Raw genomic sequence first — 20,591 nt, forward strand, 5'->3', positions numbered from 1 at the left:
TCAGGTCCTGAAATTAGGGAAACTTGGAGGATGTCATAACAGGAAAAATTACATTATGTTAGATTAGTTTAACAAAACATTACAGCAAAATGCTGAGTCCTAGGAATTCAATTAATCATATGTGAGAACAACCGTTAGCAGCAGTAGTAACGTAGTTTTCTTTATCAGTGTCTTACATCGTTGCAGAGAGATTTTGGTGAACTCTTTACATCATTGCTTCGGATCATTGGCATAAACAGTCTTTCAACACTACACAGCTCCCTTAAGGTACCACCACATTACACCAATCAGGTTGAAGTCTGGACTTTGATCCTTTTCTTTCTCAGCTGTTCTGTTGTAGGTTTTCTACTGTGGTTGGGATTTTTGCCCGGTTCACGTTTGGTCCAGGCTTCATATTTGACTCCAGATTATTTTTGTATACAGATAGTCCCTGGTTAATTCAGTGACTGCAAAGTTTCCATCTTATGTGGCTGCAAAACAAACCCAGATCATTACACTTCCACCACTGTGCTTGAAAGCTGGTGCACGATGTTGTTGCTTATATATTTATCCATCCATTAACCTATTTATAATTGATCCACCTCAACTGATTCCTTTTGATGCAAAGCAGCAGCCCCTCTGCTCCAAGCTCCTAACCTAGTCTCTAAAGATCTGGTTTATCCTCAGCAGCAACCACATTTCAGCTGTTTTCATCCAGTATTTTGTTTATCAGTGATGACCTTTATCTGATGACCATAGGTGAGCGGTAATCCATGTCACTATAAGTCATGAACAAGACACCGACTTGGACTTTTCTACATTAGTCTGATCCTTGCAGATGATGTAATATATTATTTCACACGTTTGTTTCACTCAATATTCTCAGCGAGTCTTGATCATATTTATTCTCTAAACAGAGAGCATTCGCATAAATGCAAGAGCCACCTCAAGGAAACGGAAACCCTTGTATCTTGTCCTTTTTTTGTCGCCCTAAATGTTTCAGATCATCTGAGACGGAGAAAACCTGAGCAAAGGTGCTACTTGAGGAAGTCTTAGGGATCATCCAGATGTTTCTTGGGGAATGTGCTCTTTGTGTTTATTTTGGTCAACAGTGGTTTTGAACTCAGAACTCTCCCTTGGATGGCATTTTTGTCCAGTCTCCTCCTCATTTTTGAATCATGAACTTTGACCTAAACTGAGACAAGTGAATCATACAGGGCTTTAGATGTTCTGGGTTCCTTTGTGATCTCCTGGATTATTTGTCGATGAGCTGTTGGAATAATTCTCCTGGAAATGTTCACCACTGTTCCATGTTTTCTCCATTTATAGGTAATGGTTCTTACTGTGGTTCACTGTAGTCCCAAAGCCTTTGAAATGGTTTTGTAACCCTTTTCAAACTGACAGATGTCAATGACTTTGTTTCTCGTCTGTTCTTTAGATTGAGGCATGATGTGTCGCTTTTCCAGTTCTTCAGCCTACTTCGTGTTGTCAGACACAGCTCTTGGCAATAGCGGCTAGTGAACATGATCTCAGCTTTACAATAAATGTGGTTAATAACAGATAATTCACAATTTAACAACAGGGTGAGGTTTACCCTTTCACTTAGAGCCAGTTTGGTATGGATACCTCTTTTTCTTATAACAATTGAAATCATCATTTACTCCAATTATCTGTGACTAAAATTAACTTTTGTTTGATGATCTAAAACATTTAGGTGTAACAGACAAAAGAAAACTCGAGGGATTTGTAAGCGGGCAAATACTTTTTTTGCTTTAAAAAACGTTTAAACTTCCTGACTAAAATCATTGAAATTCAGGGTCAGTGAAACTCACAAGCGAACAAAAAACACTTCAAGCTTTAAGTGAAATAAACCCAGACTATCTTAAGACTCTTAACACTCATATGTTACACATTTTATTCAAAGACTCTAGGATTTCTATGTGTCCCACACAAAGATAAAGAACATTTTTTTTTTGCTGAGCTTCTTGCTGTGAGTCACATGCTTGCTTCTGTGTCTAACTTAAATCAAAGAATCACTCTTACGCCGATGATTTTGTCTTTTATTTAGGTACTGCAACAAAGTTTTGACTGTTGAGGATTCACATCATTTATTCATATTCATTTGGACTCCCACTGCATCCACACAGACTCTTGTATATCATTCACAGTGTAGACAACACACTTACTTAGTTACCAAGAGTCCACAGTTAGGAGACACTCAGCGGCGTCACAGCTGATCACTTTTCCAGTCACCATAGCAACCAGGTGTGATAATAATACACCATGTGCTGTTTAGGCTCAAGTGAAAAGCACAGAAAAACACTGAACTGTGGAATAATTTAATACAAAATGTAGAAAAACTGTAAAGGTGGCAGTTAATCCGCCACTGACAGCACTTTTTGGCTACAATGTATTTCTAGATGACCTTCAGTTCAGTAACATTTACAGCACTTGCAGCTGATAAAGTGGTTTCACCTGGTAACAGTAAGTCAATACTGTGACTCAGCTGCTTCACCAGGAAGTTCAGTCTTCATTGAAGGCCTATTTTCATCTCAAGACTGGATGCAGTTCTTCTTCTGATGCCGCCGGTGGCTTTTTAATCCTGATAAAAGAAAAAAGAAGCATTTAGCATCTTTATAAACAAGCAGAATCAATCTTCTTATCCAGCTCAGAAAAACTAAACAGTTACTGCTGAAAATGACAGAAAAACTTCTCTTTCAGTCACTTTTAATTCAATCCAATTAAATTTATTTATAAAGCACAAAAAAGTAAATTTAATTCAATCATACACACAGATTTGAAGTTAATCCTAGTTATCAAACAATGCATTCAAGTTCAGTTTATTATTTGAGATCATTATTTACAGTTTTTTTATGTAAGGAAACCCAGCAGATTGCATCCAGTCAGTGACTTGCAGCATTCACTCCTCCTGGATGAGCATTTAGAGACAGTGGACAGTCACTGGTGTTGACTTTGCAGCAATCCCTCATACTGAGCATGCATGTAGCGACAGTGGAGAGGAAAAACTCCCTTTTAACAGGAAGAAACCTCCAGCAGAACCAGAACCAGGCTCAGGCTCATTTAGTAAAAGCTAATTCTTCAAATTTATGTTGTTTTTTTTTCATTATATTTATATCTTTATTTTCAAATAGAACAATAACTGGTTGGTGTTTTATGTTCTTTTTTGAGGTGAAATGCAATTTTAATTGTTTTAGCTTCTCTGCAATAATTTGTTGGAATCAAGTATTCATTAAATATTTTTTTGTGTTGTTTCATGACATTTCAAACACAACGAATAAAAGGTAAATGAAAAACTGAAACGCAAGCAGTAAATGGCCCACATACCATCTCCATCTCCGGTGTTGATGGTCTGCAGAGATACGCTCCTCTGAATGTGCTTTGACGGCTTCTTGATTTTGACTTTCAGCGGTCCTTGTTTCTCAAAGATTTCAAATGAATCCTCCAGTTCGTTTCCTGTGACGCCATTAGTTTCTGGCACTTTACAGATGGGGGCGGGGCTCTGAGGAGTGACCACGCCTTCCTCTATAGTCTCTGTGCTGTGGTTGGCTCCTCTGCCTTTCAAAAAATGCCTGAAGGAGCTGCGAGGCTTCTTTACACTGGTTACGTCGTTCTTCTTCAGACCCCCCTTTCCTTCCTGATCATCTTCCTCCGTGGTTGAAGATGGACTTGGTGAGGAGACTCTATCTGCCTTGTCCTTGCTGGTATGAAGGAAGCCGTTCTTCATCCCGTTTCTCTGATTCATCTCACCAACCACTGAGTCTTTCTGAGTGGACAGGTCCTGTAAGGAACCCGTTAAGCCCAAACTGTTCCCAAAAACTAGGGAGTACTTGGGATTGTGGTACTTATGTGCAGGTACTTTTAGGTCAACTTGTCTCGAATCCCCAACAGATACCTGAAAGCGAGAAGTGGAGACAGGCAAAGGCCGAATGTGCTCCACCTTTGGCTTCAGGAGGGGTGTAGGAAGAGGAGGTTTGGTGACGTTGAACTCCTTGTAGAGGTCAACCTGTTCAGACACGGCATACAGCTCCCGGAAGTCACTGTCGAAGAAGTCCACAACTTGACCAGACATCACAGTAATGGTGCTCCTGTCCAGCCGGGATGTACTCCATGTAAAGCTAGAGGTTAGGAGATGAGTATCAATGAAATACTTCTGTGCAAAGATAAATAAACATTATTTTCAAAATAGCATCAAAAATGTCCAGTTTGCTCAAAAGGCATTGCTGGACCTTCACCTGTAGGATCCAAACATGACTTTCTCCCCGTCCACTAGCATGTATTTGGAGTTCAGGGAGCCGGGCAGCTTTCCAAACGACAGGGCCAGCCCTGCACCTCTCACCAGCCGCACACGGAGGTTCTGCAAAGAAACACCCACCTATTTACACAATGCAAGCAGCTCAGCATCCCTCAGGTGATCCTGAGTAAACACACACAACCTCATATATGAAACATAACAGGCTGTGTCCCACTCAATGATTTACAGAGATGTCAGTTAGTCGCATATGTGGACAAACTGGGAGGAGGCTTGCCTTCCTGTCAACACCACAGTGGAGGTGACGCATCGAATTACTCTTTTTGCATCAGTTCTCAGGAACAATGAATGTTCATTTGTAAGAAGTAAGAGTAACAGAGCCCGGCGCTCTAAAAAGGCCTTTCACAGTGTAACTGAGACCACTCTATGCAGCTACTTCAGTGATCCAGTCTTGACTGCACTGTAAAACTCAGCAGGCAGCAGATAAGGCTGGGTATTGCGTCTCAGAGGGGATTGAATGTCAGAGTGGCTCAGTGAACTGCTGTTCCTTCTTCCAACTATATCAGAACACACTGGCAACTATCAGCCTGTCTAACAACATCACTTTGCCATTTCAAATCCTTAAACTTAAGTTTTACTCTCTAATTGTCTGTTTAAACACCAAACATTTTGCCTGAATCAAATGTCTCTGAGAGGATAATTCAGCTGGTTGAGGTGATGTGTTTTTATGCAGAAGGTAAAATATTAAATTACCTCTTTTCATTAAGTAGAAGCTTTTTTAAAGCATATTGGATGTCCTGTGTAGGCACTCTGACACATCCCTATATGACAGAGCTGAACCTCGAGCTCCCAACCTTTCCCTGGTGGAAGACCACTCACTGAGCCAAGGCTGAATGTTATACCACCACATCAAGGAATTTCTATTGTTCATATTATTTTATACTTTTCCTTTTGAAATTGAAAGCCAACCCTTTCCTTGGCGGCCAGTGTCCTGCATGTTTGAGATGCAATAATTATAAAATGGAAAGCTCAGTAGCTTTGTTGTGGCTTTTAAGAGCATCAACACAAAATGTTTGGATTAAATGTACTAAAACAATCATTTTTATCTAAGATTGCGGTCGACTGTAAGCCGCGGAAGTATACTGAATCTGTTTTGCTTAGGAGTATTTATACAAATGAACCCGGATGGACCCAGGAATAATCCCAAAGGAAAATCCTTTATGACACTATGTAGGTCAGAAGTGATACCTTCCAAATGCTCACACTGAACACTAACAGAGGTTTTCAAACCTAAAAGTCCTGCACTGATCGGTCTTGAATAAAGTCTGATTTATGGTGTAAACCATTAAAATGGTTGCTCAAAAATAAAAATAAAAAACAGACTGAAATAAGTCAAAATATGTTTGTAAAATAGAAGATCTTTATTGTTACTAGGAGAGAGAACCTTAACTGTAAACTTTTAGTAATAGTTCAGGAATAAGCTCTCCCAATGACCTGAACTGAGCCTTTGGCAGAGCTATTAATGTTATGTGTTTCCACATTGTTTTTCCTTAAGTAGAAAGTACTCCTGGTCCAGTGCCTCTGTGTTTAGCTGTTTCCTTTTTTTTCTTTCTCTGATAGAAAACTACTGTATCGGATCTGAGTCTGGACCAAAATGGATTATTTGCAATTCAATATAAATTAGACTTCTTTGTCTTGTAAAGGGCTGTGAGATATTTACTGTGAACTGGTGATATATAAATAATCTATATTTAAGTAAATACTATAAATATATTTTTAATATGAAGGAAGGAAGGAAGGAAGGAAGGAAGGAAGGAAGATATGGACTGAGAAAAAAGGACAGAAGGAAGTATGCAAGGAAGAAAATAAGTAGGGTGGGACGATGGCTGCTTGCCGGGGCCTGGACCCCTGGGCTCTGTCAGGCCTCTGCTTGGGGGGTGGTGTGTCCTGGGGTCTCGGGTCTCTGGGTCAATGGCTGGATCTGCTCGGGGTGGACAGCTGCTGGCGAGGCCTGTGGGCTCATTGCTGCAGCTCCCTGGGGCTTCTGCACTGTGGCTGCTGGGTGGTTTCCCTGGGACTCTCCCCTGCTCTTCTCTGGGGGGGTTGCGGCAGTGGTTCTCCTGGGGTTCCTGTGCTCTGGGGGTCCTTTGGATGTCTACGGCTCGGATCTCCTCCGTATCTGTCCCGGGTCCAGGGGGGCAGGTTTGTGGCTCCTCACACTTGCTATTGCCTATTTTTATGGAGAAACCTTGTAAACACAAGCGCGCTCACACTCAGATGTTTAGATTCAGGTGTTAACAGATCCACAAATGTTCTATATTGAGCCGTATTTACCACTAAATACATCTTGCATTGATAGGTACCGTGCACTTTTTGGTAAAAAAGCTGGTAATTTGAACGTTTCTGCAGGTGTAGAAGCAAGCAGGATGTTAACTTGTATTCTCTTCATCCTTCTTTCTCTCCCATTTTCCTTTTTGACCCCACCTCTCTCTCTTTCGTGCTTCTTACAATTTTCTTTTTCATTTCTGTCTCCGTGTCCGTAACAATTGAAATAATCCCAAAGGAGTTTCTTGTAAAGTTTCTTTTATAAATATCAAGCAGAGCTTTAAAGCGTTTGATGTAATGCTCCACTTGTGAAAGTAAAACTGTTGATTGGGCTTTTTCTTGGCACTACCACAACAATTCTGAGCGCTACTCTGCTGGACAGGACATGGTAAAAAATTAAAAAGAAATAAGGGTGGAAGGAAGGACACGACAATGAGAAAATTATTTTTTCCAGCCTCTTCTTTTCTTTTTCATATATATCTAGGCCCAACATGGAAGTCAAATTCCAGACTTTTCTCGACTGAGCAAGAACCCTGAACAAAATGTTTTCCGCGAATTTCAAGAATTGACCTTTCCTGGAAAAAAGAACAAAGACATGGGAAGACCTGAACAATAAACCTGAAACTACCCTGAAACCAGATTGAGTGGGAATTCATTTCACTTTGAGATGCCTGAAACAAATATTTCAAACTTCTATGATAAACAGTTTATGTCTGAACTAAGTTGGACGTTATCTTGTCTGGAATTTCCCCAAAAGTATCTCATCTCACATGATCTCTGTAATCCATGACTAATACTGCAGTGAAAGATATATATTTTCTGCTGAACCACTGAGCCGTTTTTAATGCTGAGTGTTAGATCGCCTCCTCCTACTGCGAAGCCCATTCATGCTCTGTTTGCCCAGCTCTCTGTTGCTCACCCGCAGATGCATCGCATTAATCTGCAGCCGAGAACACATATCCAGAAAGTGGGGAACTCCCCTGGCCTCCAGCACGACATAAACAGCCACCCCGCGGCGTGACGAGGCATCCAGCAGGTCTTGGAGGATCTGCAGGTCGGTGAGGAGGTCCATAACAATGGCCACTACCTGGGAAGCACAGAGATGGGGGATAAGGAGAGGGACCGTTTAATAAACAAGTACATTTTTTTTCTGTAAAGTCATTTAAACTTGAATAATAGCCATTACAAATTCCATAGTTACTGGCATCCATGGTCAAATTGTATAAAAAGCCTTAGAATAAATATATTTTTATTTGAGCAGCATAACCTGAACAGCATAAAATATTTTGATGAATCCAACCTTTACTGTGAGTAAATATATTCAGTGAGGTCTCATACTAGGAAACAATAGTTTTTTTAAAGAAAATCTCTGATACCATAATTGATAACTACTCTACTTATGTGTTGTACAATCCCCACTCTGCCAGTAGGAATGCACTTAGTCTTCTTCTAATGCCTTGCACAAGGGTGAGGCAGAGGGATATTTGACCAGTGCTGAATCCTCCTAGCTGTCCACGTCTCTACAACTCAACCAACGGTTTTCTGTTAGATGAAGGTCTGAGGACTGAGATCCCCATGAAAGCAGTCGATGATGTTATACACTCTAAATATTTCCCCAGGGCTAGTGCCCATAGCATGACAGTTCCTCCATCGTACTTACTAGTAGGCGCGAGCCACCTGGAATGTTTCTTGCTGCAAAACTCAAATTAATCTCATCTGGCCAAAACACACAGATCTAGTTAAAGTCCCTGTGAAGTTTAGTTTGGAACAGAATAAGTCTTACCCTGACATGCCTCTCAAATAGCAAATTGGCAGGTAAATAGACTCCAATGGTTGTCATGGTAACTCAACAACCCCAAGATGGCATCTTTTGCTGACATTTGGAGCTTTTTTACTTCCCCTCCCCTCCTCCAAGCTGTGGGTGGTGCCAAGATAAACTGGGGTCTTCTTCCAGTCTTGACTGTTCCAGTTCCAGTTGTGGTTTAAAACTAATAACTGCAGTATTCAAAATAACTCTCCCTGCAGACACGGGGAAGTTTACCGAGCAGACATTTTCTTGTAGCCATTTCCTGGCTTATGAAAACCATCACACATTTGCCTTACTTGAATGGCATGTTCTCAGATGTTTCCCATCATGAAGAATAGCTACATGAAATTAGCCTTTTGAGTCTCATCATATGTCATGGATTAGGTCTAGACAGTCTGATCAACTCAGACATTTAAGTTACAAAAACTCTTTAGGTACATTGGTTAAATGTGTCTAGATTAAAAGTTGTAATTTTCTAAATGTTTCAGTCTAAAATTGTGCTACTGCAATAAAAGACAAGTTTGTTTGGGGGAAGGTGGATAAGTGTGAAAGTTGCTGTAAATGGAAAGTAAAACTTCTAACACTAAAATTCAGCAGCAATTCATTGGAAAGTTGTTTTTTTTTGTCTTTTGCAGCATCACCAAATGTATTTTCTGAATACAGAGAACTGTTTATAGCTCACTGAAAAAAAAAATATCAAATTTATTTGAATAACAAAACCATGTTAAAAAGGTGTGGGAACACATTTGGGTCAAAAATGTTCTGTACTGTAAAAAACTGAGATTTGTGCAACTGGTAAAAAGATTTGGATTTATAATTCAAGGTTTTAAAGTTTGTGAACATCTGATTAGAGACTGAAACAGACTGGACAGTGACTGGTTATACTGGATGCATGTGGAGTGGAAATTATTCATGATAGCTAGTATTTTTTGCAATAGTAACTTTTTTTTTTTTTCCAGCAGAACCTCTCCTACCAGCCTGGATGGAAAAGAAGTCTTCAGTTTAACAGGTTTTCAGAGCAGTCACTAAGCAGCATTTAAAGCAATAAATGTTTCAGCACTTTATCTTACTCCTGTTACTGCTGTGATACAGATTTTCTGCAGCGGGTGATTCAATGGAAGAACTTGTTTCCCAAGGTGCTTACAGGTGTCTTGAAAACAGTTTGGATCAGATCCAGTGGCGGTTATAGGTCACATGCTTTAAAAATCATATTAACGTTAATGTCAGGTTCAGGATATGATCAGAGATTTTCCAATAATGGGTTGGATTTTTTATTTAAAAAGTTCACTTCACTTGTAGTAGCAGGAAGTGTTACATTCTGACAGATTTTTTTATATTGCTGAAGTCAACCTTAACATTTTCAGTCTTTCATTTCCATTTCCTTGTCAGAGCTCATTTGTTTGTGGTTAGACTTGATCCAGTAAGTCATGCAAAGCAGAATATAAATGTCAGAACCAAAAGAGTGTCATTAGGTAACCACCAGCTGCCAGGAAGCCAAGCAGAGTTTCTCCCACAATTATTAATGAAGAGGAGAGGATGGTATGGGAGGTAAAAAAATCTCCTAAAGTTCACTTTTAGCAAACATCATCAAGTCTTCATAGCAACACTTGAGGTTATTCTCATGCCAACCTGCGGTTTGGAGTCATGTCAGGAAAACATGAAGTTTGATAAACTCTACTGGGAGTGGATTTTAACTTGTGTGCTTTGTTCAGAAGATACTACATTTTGAGCTTTGTGGCAACAAACACCACAGGTGGGTTTGGCACAAAACAGAGGAAAATGTGTGCAAATGCACCCGATCCCCACTGTTAAGTACGGTGTAAGACCGGTGATGGTATGGGCCTATTTCTCGTTCGACTGCAATGCATCTACACAAATGCATTTCCACAGTTCCTAATCTTCTATAAATGGTTGATCTCCCTCACTTTTACTCTTTGTTGTCTTTTTAACAATAATTGCTTGTTTTATGATTTTAGTTGATTTGATCATTTTGTTAATTTTATTGAACGTGTCTAGTGATTAAATTGATTGATTGATCATAAACTCTTAGATACCTGGAGATTTTAAACTAAAGCTGCACAAGATCTAGAATCTCTATCATCGCAATATCAGTGTTTGAAATCACAAAAGAGTTGGCCAACAGTCCATGGCCTGAAAATGTTTTCAGTAAATGATCTGAAGAAAGCTGCTCAGTGAAGATTTCCCAGACACACGGAGGAACTGAAACTATCTAAAGAACTGTTTTAAGTTCACCTCCTCTTTTTTGCAGTAGGGCGCTTAAAGCTAAAAAGACACAAATGTTCTTTTTGCAAACTTTACAGCCTCAGTTTTTGAGGTAACTGTTCTGATTGTTTTTAGATTATTGTGCAGAGTGATAAGATGCATCAATTCATCCATATTCAATTTAAGCTAAATCCATGCAGGAGAACAGGGGAGTTGATGCATATCTCTAGCAGGCAACAGGCCAGAGGTTGGCTGAACCCGGGACAGGTTAGCCTGTTCATCACATGGTTGTCAGATTCAGATCAATCAAAATGTTTCTGGTTCTTTGCACTAAATGATCTGACGAGTCCAGCTGAAATCACTCTGTCATACTAATTAGGAGGCTAATTGCTATAACTGAGGAGCAGATGCGCTTGAAATCCTTCTTTTCTTGCGTTCATCCTAATGGCCTCACATGCAGAATGCTTCTGCTAGAAGTATTGCAGCTCAAGATATTTCTGGATAACCAATAACTTCATAGTGACAGGTCTAGTTAAAGTAAAGAAGGTTTCACCACATCCAAGAATATCCAAACTCTGGTACCATCTCCTGATTTAAATTTGTTGTTTGACACAATTATTTGGATTAGCTTTTTTATAATGTGTCAAAACCAAAAATACTGATAGTAACAGTGGTGGTCTCTCCACACACTTCTCAAAATGTCCTTATTAGATCAAATTTCTCTCTCCATTCTTTCTTTATTTCCAACTGTCGACATTTTTAATGAAATCTCCAAAAGCATCAGAATGTCCACAGGAAACCCATTACATCCACCTGGTGCCATCATTCCATTCCTACGTACACACTGGCTCGTTTTCTACTTGCTTCCTCCAAACAGCTAAAATGAAATCTGATTGGAAAGCGGTCAACCATTCTAAACATTGTTGTAGTCATTCTGGTTTAGTTATTTTGATTTCATCTAGTTTTTGTCAGCAAAAACAGAGCTGTTGTTGCAAAAGTGACAAAGTGACTCGTAAACCTGAAATTTGGCACTTGTGGCCGGAGAACTCTCCAGGTCCTAACCCAAGGTGTCAGTCTTCAAAAATCAGGCAGGAAACCAAAAGCAAAACAAACTGATCAACTCCAAGGTCTAAAAACTCAAGAAAGGTTCTCCACCAAAAGTCAAAGGATGAGCGCTTATTCTTTGCACTTTTTGCTGGGATGCGATGATGGCTGGATTTGGTGGTTTTGCTCTCTGCCTTGAAGGTTTATTCTATAAAAAAAACTACCACATGGCTTTTTGAAGCAAGTATAAACGCCTCCATCTTGTGATGTGACTGGATAAGGTATGAACATCAGTTGTCCTCCAGCAAACCTCAGTAGTTCTCTGGCTGCTGATTCTTTTTTCCTCTCTCCAGGGAAAACTTTGACAGATTTTGAAGAACTCAACTTGAATGACATATCCTGCAGTTCTACTTTTGTTCCCCAGAGTAATTTCAGCATTTACAAGATAATTGTCCACCTACAGACTCATCTTATGGTGACAGGAGTCCTCATTTCACATAATCATCCTCCATAAAAATCAAGGATTGGCACATGTGGATGTTCGTGTCTGCATGTCTTTCTGCAGATTCGGAGATGTCACAGCTTGAACAAACCCTTTATGGGAGAAATCATAGCATGTGATTGGCCAATTAATCATCCAAGGCTTTAAGTATGCTTTTAAGATCTGCTCTGGAGGTGTTTACTGTCCTTCATCACGTCAGTTCAAATAAAGCGTCATCTCTTTGCTCTGCAACTCCTGCTTCTGAAGGTGCTTTCCAAACAAATAAGAGACATCAATATGCACATCTAGGATCTCAGCCAATCAGACACCGCAGTAGAAATATCTGATTGGATGAGGGAAAAGGAGACTAAAGGTAACCCGAGCTGATCATGGAGGAGGTTTAATCTCTCTGCTGCGTGTGCTGATGTGAAGCTGACAGTTCCAGCAGCTTTCTCCATCTCCACCGCCGAGGACTCAGCTTGTTAAAACTTGCTCATGACGCTCCCGTTTATAACTCCTACTGATTCCATTAATACTTCCCTGTTCTGTTAGAAGAAATGTCTGCTTGTCTAACTCTAAAACTGTAAACAAAAAGCAGGTTTAATGAGAATATTCCTGATTCATAGGGGTTTATTTATCAATAAGTAACTGTCTTTGTAGAAAGAAGCTTTTAAAATGTGACAAACTTGCATAATCCACAGGTAAATGGCAGCTGCACCTCATCCAAAATGCTGCTGCCCGAGTTCTGACCAACACCAAGAAATTGGATCCTATCACACCAGATCTTAAAGCACTGCACTGGCTCCCTGTCTGTAAAGTAAGAGATTTTAAAATACTGCTATTGGTCTATGAAGCACAGAATGGTCTTGGGACAATAAACATTCTGATTTGCTGGTCAGGTATGAACCATGTAGACCTCTCAAATCTTCAGAGACCTGCTTCCTCAGTGGTTCCAGGACCAGAGCTAAATGTGGTGAGGCAGCATCTGGTTCCTATGCTCCTCAGCTCTGAAACACATTCTCTGAAAGCCTGAGATATGCAGAAACTGTTGGTTCCTTTAAATCGGAACTGAAAACATTTGTGTTTACTGCAGTTTTGATGAAAGGTTCTCACTAATGAACTGCCTCACAACCTAGTGATTGAACCATGAGGACGTTTAACAGAACCTTACTTGAAAAAAACCCTGGCACATCGCCACATCCCTGTAATGGTTAAAATTTAAGGCTATAACTGAATAACTGTCATCATAATTTTATTTCCACATGATGAAGTCAAAACGATGAACACAGACATGCGGCAACCTGCCTCTGGCTTCTGTTCCTTAAAGCCGAAGCGTCTCTTCAAATGTAATCCCCACAGCCTCACAATAACATGCATCCTGCATAAAAACAATCCTCATAGTGATACATCATGTCAAGTGATCTAATGATGAAATGCTAAACATAAATGTATCAAAAAGTCTTTTCATGGCTTTTGTGTGAGTAACTGCACTTCCTTTGTGACAGGAAGGATTTATAACTCACCAACCATGCGGTACTTTTGTTTTTCTAAAAAGCATGTTTTACATGTTATGGTTTAAATGAATGGATCACAAAATGAGAACAGAAGCATAGAAAGTCCTGTGAATGTTTGGTTGAAATCTAATGAACATGAAGCTTAATCAGTTTTAGTCTCTGATAAAAAATAACAAACTGAAAAAGTTTAACATGCCATTGTACAGGATTAATTAACAGTAACCGATGGGTTATTAGGATGTAAATACTTTAATCAGTTCATGAATAGTTCTGGTTGTTACATACAGGGCTGGCCCAAGGTTATATGAGGCCTTAAGCAGAATTTGATATTGGGCCCCTCTTCCCGTCAAGACCATCTCCATCACTAACAGGATAATCTGGCCTCCAGGTGAATATAAATGTACCCAACATAAACCAACACATTTTTATGCTTAATTTTGGCACAAATGGTTCAATCAAAACCTTTTAGCAGGAGTTATTAATCAAGCCTTGTAGCTTTTTAGGGTGTATTCACACCAGGAAAGTCCTTTGGTTCGCTTATTTGGTCCAGACCAAAAGTAGCCCTTTTTGTTCGTTTGGTGCGGTTTGCTTTCAAATTGTACTTTTTGCAAGTGAACTATAACGTGTAAACAACAGCCATTGCTCCTATTGAACAGAAATGAGACCAGGCCAGGAAACGGAGGAAAACATCCTGCATGCAGCACCTCTATTCATATTTTGCCGTTATTACAGCTGTAATATCATTATGAGGGTCAAGAGCGGCTCATTCAACATAGATTTTGCGACGTTTTATTTATGATTTTAGAACCCTGTCAGAGAATGAGTGCTGCAAGCCGAAGAGGACGATGTGCTCTGCACCAAACTAAAACACGCAGCCAACAGTGTTGCTAAGCAACAGAGTGCGGTTCCGGTAAGATTTTATTATAACGTTCACGGCTACGGTGGCTTGTTAAGTCCAAAGAGACGTATGTTTCTGTAGTTGGGTCAGATGGAGGCCAGTTCATATTCACACCAGAAGCAAACCACACCAGAGTTTGTTTGGAAGCGGACTGAGACCACCTCAAAAAGTGGGCTCAGTCCAGTAGTTTGGTCCGGACTAGGGTTCGCCTGAGTAATAATCAGGAGCTTAAACATAAAGAGCATGACTGTTTGAGCCTCCTGTGAATTAAACAAACATTTAGCAACAGCTACAACTGTCGTTTCTTTTCAAACAGAAATTATTCATAGCTGGGACTCATGCGGAGTGACAGTAATTGCTCTCAGCCTGGGGATTCTTGTCTCTTTCACAGTCACATGATCACCTCCAGCCAATAAGAAAATTATTTAAGGGCAATTATATCTACCAGCTGTGGGCCAAGTAGGCCAGGGATTGTTCTCAGTCATGGCACAAGATCAGTTTATACACAAACTACAGCTCAGACGTCTTGGTAAATCCTGTTATCTCTGCAAGCGGTTCCTGGTCTGCAAATGTTTTTACTGCTAAGACATGAAGTTCACTCTGTAGGTCACAGAAAGGTGTCTCAGTTATGTGACTTACAGCTTGTTAAACTAAATAACTGGAGTTTTCCTGGTTTTACAAGAACAGAAACAAAAGATATGTGGGATCTAAAGTAAATATTGAGTTTAAACACAAAAATCATGAATTACAGATCAGCTATAGTGAATGTTTGTTGTTTTATGATTTAGATAGACATTTTTGAACCTTCACCCTATTTGAGTTTTTTGTCCCATCTCAGTATCTGAGCATTTGTCACTGTACTGGGAGCTATCCATTAAAAAGGATGGGGTTTTTTTTACTGGTTTTTGGGGGAAAATATGAAACTATTTCTTGTTGAGATGCAAAAGAAAAACTGGTTCCAGTTCGGTAATTTCACGTGAACACAGAAGCTTATATTCTTATTATTGTAAACTGTAAGAGAATTTGATTGCATGACCCTGAAACATTACCTACCAGCAAGTTTGCCTATCTACTTTGGTTTGATAATAATTTCACAGGAGTTATTTGGCCCAAACACAGATCAAAACCAGAACAAAATAGAGCATTTAAAAATATACCATTGAATTAATTATTTACAGCTGATTTTAGCATTTCTAGTTCATATCTATGCCCACAATTCATAAAAATACTCAAAGGTAAAGAAAATGAAATGTATATGCTATGGTTGAAGTGCATGGGTACTGGGTTTGATGAAGTTGGAAAGTTATTTTGTTTCCTTTTTAATTGAAAAATGTTTGTTTTTTTTATTAACTCACTTTATGTTAATATTGTACACGTTTCTTTAAATTTTTTATTCCCACTTTGCTCATAAATGATGTCTCCTTATAGTTTTACCTTTTGTGAGCCCTGAATGAGTCTCCTCACAACCTCCTTGATGTGCGGTCCGGGTTCCTTGGGCGGATGGGTGTACACCGACACCCGGGTCACCCCCTTATACACGCTGCTGGTGGCCGGCCAGCCGATGTCTAGAGACGGAACCTCGGTGTCGGACATCTGCGGCCAGTAGGTGGAGTGGACCCCGGAGTCCGCGCTGGAGGCCTCTTTGGGCTTCTCCTGCTCATTGGACTCAGAGTCGCTGTCCGTGTCGTACTCCTGGAAGGTTTCTCGGATGGCTTTGACCTCCCTGGCGCAGAGGAAATCCTTGACGTTGTCTTCCTTGAGGCGCATCTTGAAGGCTCCGTCTCCATTCCTCAGCAGCTGCTCCAGAGCAGCCCGCTGCTCCTCGCTGTAGTAGAACTCTGGCCTGGACTCCGGGATCTTTTCATTGACGTGCTTGTCGTCCATGCACAGCAGCTGGGACTCCGCCATGGCCGAGAAAGGCTTCCTCGCTGCTGGGTCTCTGACCACCGATCTGCGGAACAGCTTAGCGAGCCGACAGGTGTGGGAGGAGCTCAGGTGGGAGCAGGGGGCGGAGCCAAGGGATCAACAAGAAGTACAGAGCATAGTTAAGGCTTTCCTACTGGAAAACCTTTAGAATAAAAGGCTAGGAATGAATGACGCTACTTGCCAAAGAAAATATTTTTGTTCTGTCTCAGTGAGCTCTTCTCTGTAAACCTGAAAAATGGTTGAAAATTCCAGTAGATCAGAAATTCTAAGACCAGTCCGTCTGGCACCAGCAACCACAGTAAGGAAAGGTTGAAACTGCTTCATCTGATTTTAAAATGCGTTTGTCATTTAAAACATGAAACTAAAGAAGAAATCTATAGGGAGACAAGTAGGTTTTCATGGCACTGGATATAACCAGAGAAATGGCTCAGGGTTCCAATACAATGCTACAGTTAAAGTAGCACTTACTTTACGAATATATACCAAACAGACCACACAAGTAAAAATTCAACTATAAAATTAACCCACAACAGCTAAAAATAGCCATTCTTATTTTATAAATTCCTCCAAGTGAAAATAACCCAATAAATCTATTCAGCTGTTCTGAAAAACCTTGATTTACGAAGGAAAACTGAAATTAAACCTGAAAGCATGAAGTCAGAATGGAACAAAAGTCTTTTTTATTTTTTATTTTATTTCTTTATTGAAGTGGAGCAAAAGTAAACAGTCAAGTAGAGAAATATTCAACCTCCTAGAATGCCTATGCAGCTTTTATTTTGAAGAGCACCTATTCCTTTTTATATTTTAGGTTTTTTTTTTGCCAAATTTATGCAACTCAATAAGGCAGAAAAAATAATAAAGGATGAGACAGAAGTTCATGAGAAAATATCAGTTGAATGTAACAAACTAACCTGTTTTCACTGAATTTACCAACTAATTAACATCCAGTTTAAAGATAAATGAGCTTGAAAATTATCTTTAAAAAATGTACTCACTTGAGAATTTACTACAAAACATGAACAGAATGAGTTGATTGATCAGGCATTGGGCCAACAAGCATTCATCAAATACATTTCTGCTGCCACATGTTATAATACAAATGGTTAAAAAAACATTCCTTAGTGACATCTGCAGCACTTCCTCTTTAGAAAACATCCTGCAGGTGTTTCTCTCACCCCCGAAGAGTAAATGTTCAATGAAACCCAAACAAGCCATGCAGGGAGGCGATGAATCTATAAACTTACAATCCACTGCAACTCAGATCAGAATCCTCGGTGTTTACTTTCAAAAACACCTAACGAGGACTTGACGCGCCTGCAGATGGAGTGTGGCTAAAGCCTCGCCCACAGCGTATTTCCTCACATCGGTATTGTGTAGTTCGCAGGAAACAACCCACTCTGCCCCCTCAGCCTCCCTTTCCACCAAGACTTGTCTGAGCGGTCCAACACCTCAATGATGTCACCGGCACTAAATCCCAGCTCGTCGTCTTCCTCGGCGGTGAAGTCGTACAACGCCCTCACCTGCACTGTGGACGCTCGCTGTAGGAAGGAGGGAAGAGGATCATTAATACCTGGAAGGCTGCTCAGAAGCTACATATCTTCATCTAGCTCGCATTTACAGAACCTACTCATAAAATTCTTTTCCTCTGTACCACTAAGATGACACGCTGCACATGAATTTCCTGGAAATCATTCATTTGCTATTTTGCCATTAAATTTTTACTTTGTAAGGAGCAAACATCAAGTTATGTGTCAAACTAACCCTTTTTTTTTTAAAAAGAAAAAATGTAATTTGACTTTTTGAGACCTAACAGAAGTCAGCAGCCACTAAGAAGGTGCTGTTTTTTGGTGTAATTGAAGTGGTTCAAAAAGTCGACATTAGAAGACTGGGTTTTATAACATAAAAAAAAGAAACCAAGATCATTTTTCACCTTTAATATCACCTATAGTCTGTACTACTCTACTGAAAAAGAAACTAAATCTTTTAGAGGGGTAAACAAAAAACTTAAAATAATGTGGTTGGACAAGTGTTGACACTTTCATCAAGCACGCTTTTGGGGCAGGAATTTATCTGCAGAGCAGGTCTTAAATTGCCACTATTTTCTCACTTTCCTTTGAAAAAAACTTGAAGTCTGTCAGATTGAGTGGGGGCAGGGTTAGGGGAAACTCAAGCTTTGATTTATTTTTTCATTTGCTCATCCATTTGACAATATAAACAGACACTGATGATTAAAATACGTTTTTCTTTAGCCAACTTCAAAATGTCCTTGCAGAACCGTAGTTCTAGTCAAAAATCACCATGCAGGTGACCATCTCAGGTTTCAAAATATAGGAAACAAATGAGCCATGAGGAATGTCTTAGCAGTGTCAATCACGCTCGTGTACACACTGCTCACATCGAGGCCTGTAGCACAGAAGAGAGGAAGGGGGACAGCGTGCTTGTTCAAATTTTCAGGCTAAGTTCAGGTTTTCTCAGAATCCCTACAGCAGCTGCAAGGTACATTTTTTTCGTATTTCATTTAAAATCTAAAGCAAGGAACCAGCCTGCTGTCTAACAACCTGGGGCAGAAGTGAGAACCTGCCTGCCTCAGAATGACCGTTGGGGCGATTCAAACCGCTGTTTGTGCAAGATTTCCCTATCAGCCAAGCCGAATGAAAGGGGGCTGTAAAACTGCACACCTGAAGTGATCCAGTCATTGAGAGTATTGGAGTGATTTTTGCACCAGTCTATGCTGCCCTCAGGCTTTGCTGCCATTAAAAACTAGACAATGCTGAGTTCTGGCTAATACTAACGTCTAATAAATGTTCCTGACAAAATAAAAAAAATAAAAAAACCAGACTGACTGCAGGCAGAGGCATGGTTTCCGAGGTGCGTCGTGGAGGACAAGCAGAGCTGACCGGGCTGCTTCTGCCCGTGTGTCCAATGGTGTGTGCTCGCTCCTCAAAGCCAGGCCTTTTACTCTAAAACCAGCAGTAAAAAACAAACCAACATGACTTTTTGCAGCATATTTAGCCAAGAAGGAAAAGATAAATATGCACTGCTTTCTTCTATGTCAAGCAGTGAAAAAAAAAAAACAGTTCCACATAAACTCATATCAAACAAGTCCTTCAATACATTTGCAGATTTCTGACTTCTTGTGGCTCCACCTCTGATAACCTCCTGAGGTATAAATGAATAAATAAAGCCTTTATGATAAAAAAATAATCTCTCCCATGCTCTCCAGTCTGGCTTTAGACCAAATCACAGCATCAACGCTGCATTGGTAAAGGTTTCCAGCTGTGACACACATCATAGCAGTAATGGGTCTAGAACTTGTCTTGGTATTACTCGATCTCAGTGCTGCGTTTGACACAGTAGATCATAACATACTGATTAATGGACTGGAAAGGTGGTTCTGGTACTGTGTTAAACTGGTTAAGATGTTATTTGGCTGACATAGACCCCTGAGGTCTCTTACTGAACAAGTTGCGGCAGCATTTACTTTCTATGCTCCTCAGCTCTGGAACAAACTCCCTGAAAACCTGAGATGTGCAGAAACTGTTGGGTCCTCCAAAACACGACTGAAAAGAAGTTTCTTTACGGCTTCTTTGTGAGTTTTGATCAAATAATCTCACTAATGTGAGAATAAAGACTAGATTTGGACAGGTGGTAAATTTCAAATGAAATCTGAATCTACAGTCGGATTCAAATTTGCTATAAATACAGGTATTTCAACATGCCTTGCTGTACTTATAAAATGCTGTTTTTGCTATAAAACCCTATTGTTATAAGATGAAGATCTATAAAGCTTAGATTGTAAGAAAAAAAGTTGCTACCAGCTGGTTGTAAGGTTGATCCGAGGCCCTGCGAGGTGATGCAGCTACGGTTGCAGCTGTGCTACGGTGTTCAGGCAAACTTCCCCTCTTTCCCTGCAGGAAGGAAGCCCACAGGAAGTAGATAAGACAGCATCGTTGAGATATGCGTCCCTCACGACATACATGAAATAAACAACTCTCGTCTCTATTTATATGCTCAGAAATCAAATGGTTTTTCATGAGATATGAAGGTTCACAGTTAAGAACAGAAAACAAGTTTTTCTTAACCTTTCAGCTCAATCTGGAAAGAGATAACTGAATTTCTTCACT

General features: G+C 40.1%; 2 protein-coding genes across 3 annotated transcripts in view; both read right to left on the minus strand.

The window, feature by feature from the left end:
* Positions 1-2,023: 2,023 nt before the first annotated feature.
* Positions 2,024-16,624, minus strand: LOC124862556 (protein FAM83F-like). The gene is made up of 5 exons (XM_047356538.1): positions 15,976-16,624; positions 7,494-7,661; positions 4,233-4,354; positions 3,325-4,115; positions 2,024-2,581 (listed from the first exon to the last, which is right to left on the minus strand). Exons 1-5 carry the CDS (start codon positions 16,447-16,449, stop codon positions 2,532-2,534), a joined length of 1,605 nt encoding a protein of 534 aa, XP_047212494.1. The 5' UTR covers positions 16,450-16,624; the 3' UTR covers positions 2,024-2,531.
* Positions 16,625-17,147: 523 nt separating this feature from the next.
* LOC124862430 (growth factor receptor-bound protein 2-like) overlaps positions 17,148-20,591 on the minus strand; it is a 28,096-nt gene continuing 24,652 nt past the window's right edge. For both annotated transcript variants that reach the window (XM_047356327.1, XM_047356328.1), the window contains exons 6-8: positions 20,283-20,375; positions 19,311-19,427; positions 17,148-18,005 (exon numbers count right to left, since the gene is read on the minus strand). In XM_047356327.1, the coding sequence (XP_047212283.1) occupies positions 17,826-18,005; positions 19,311-19,427; positions 20,283-20,375 (390 nt within the window). In that variant the 3' untranslated portion in view covers positions 17,148-17,825. The remainder of the gene's footprint in view (positions 18,006-19,310; positions 19,428-20,282; positions 20,376-20,591) is intronic.

The sequence above is a fragment of the Girardinichthys multiradiatus genome, chromosome X (genome assembly GCF_021462225.1).
Source record: "Girardinichthys multiradiatus isolate DD_20200921_A chromosome X, DD_fGirMul_XY1, whole genome shotgun sequence".
Classification (NCBI taxonomy): domain Eukaryota; kingdom Metazoa; phylum Chordata; class Actinopteri; order Cyprinodontiformes; family Goodeidae; genus Girardinichthys; species Girardinichthys multiradiatus.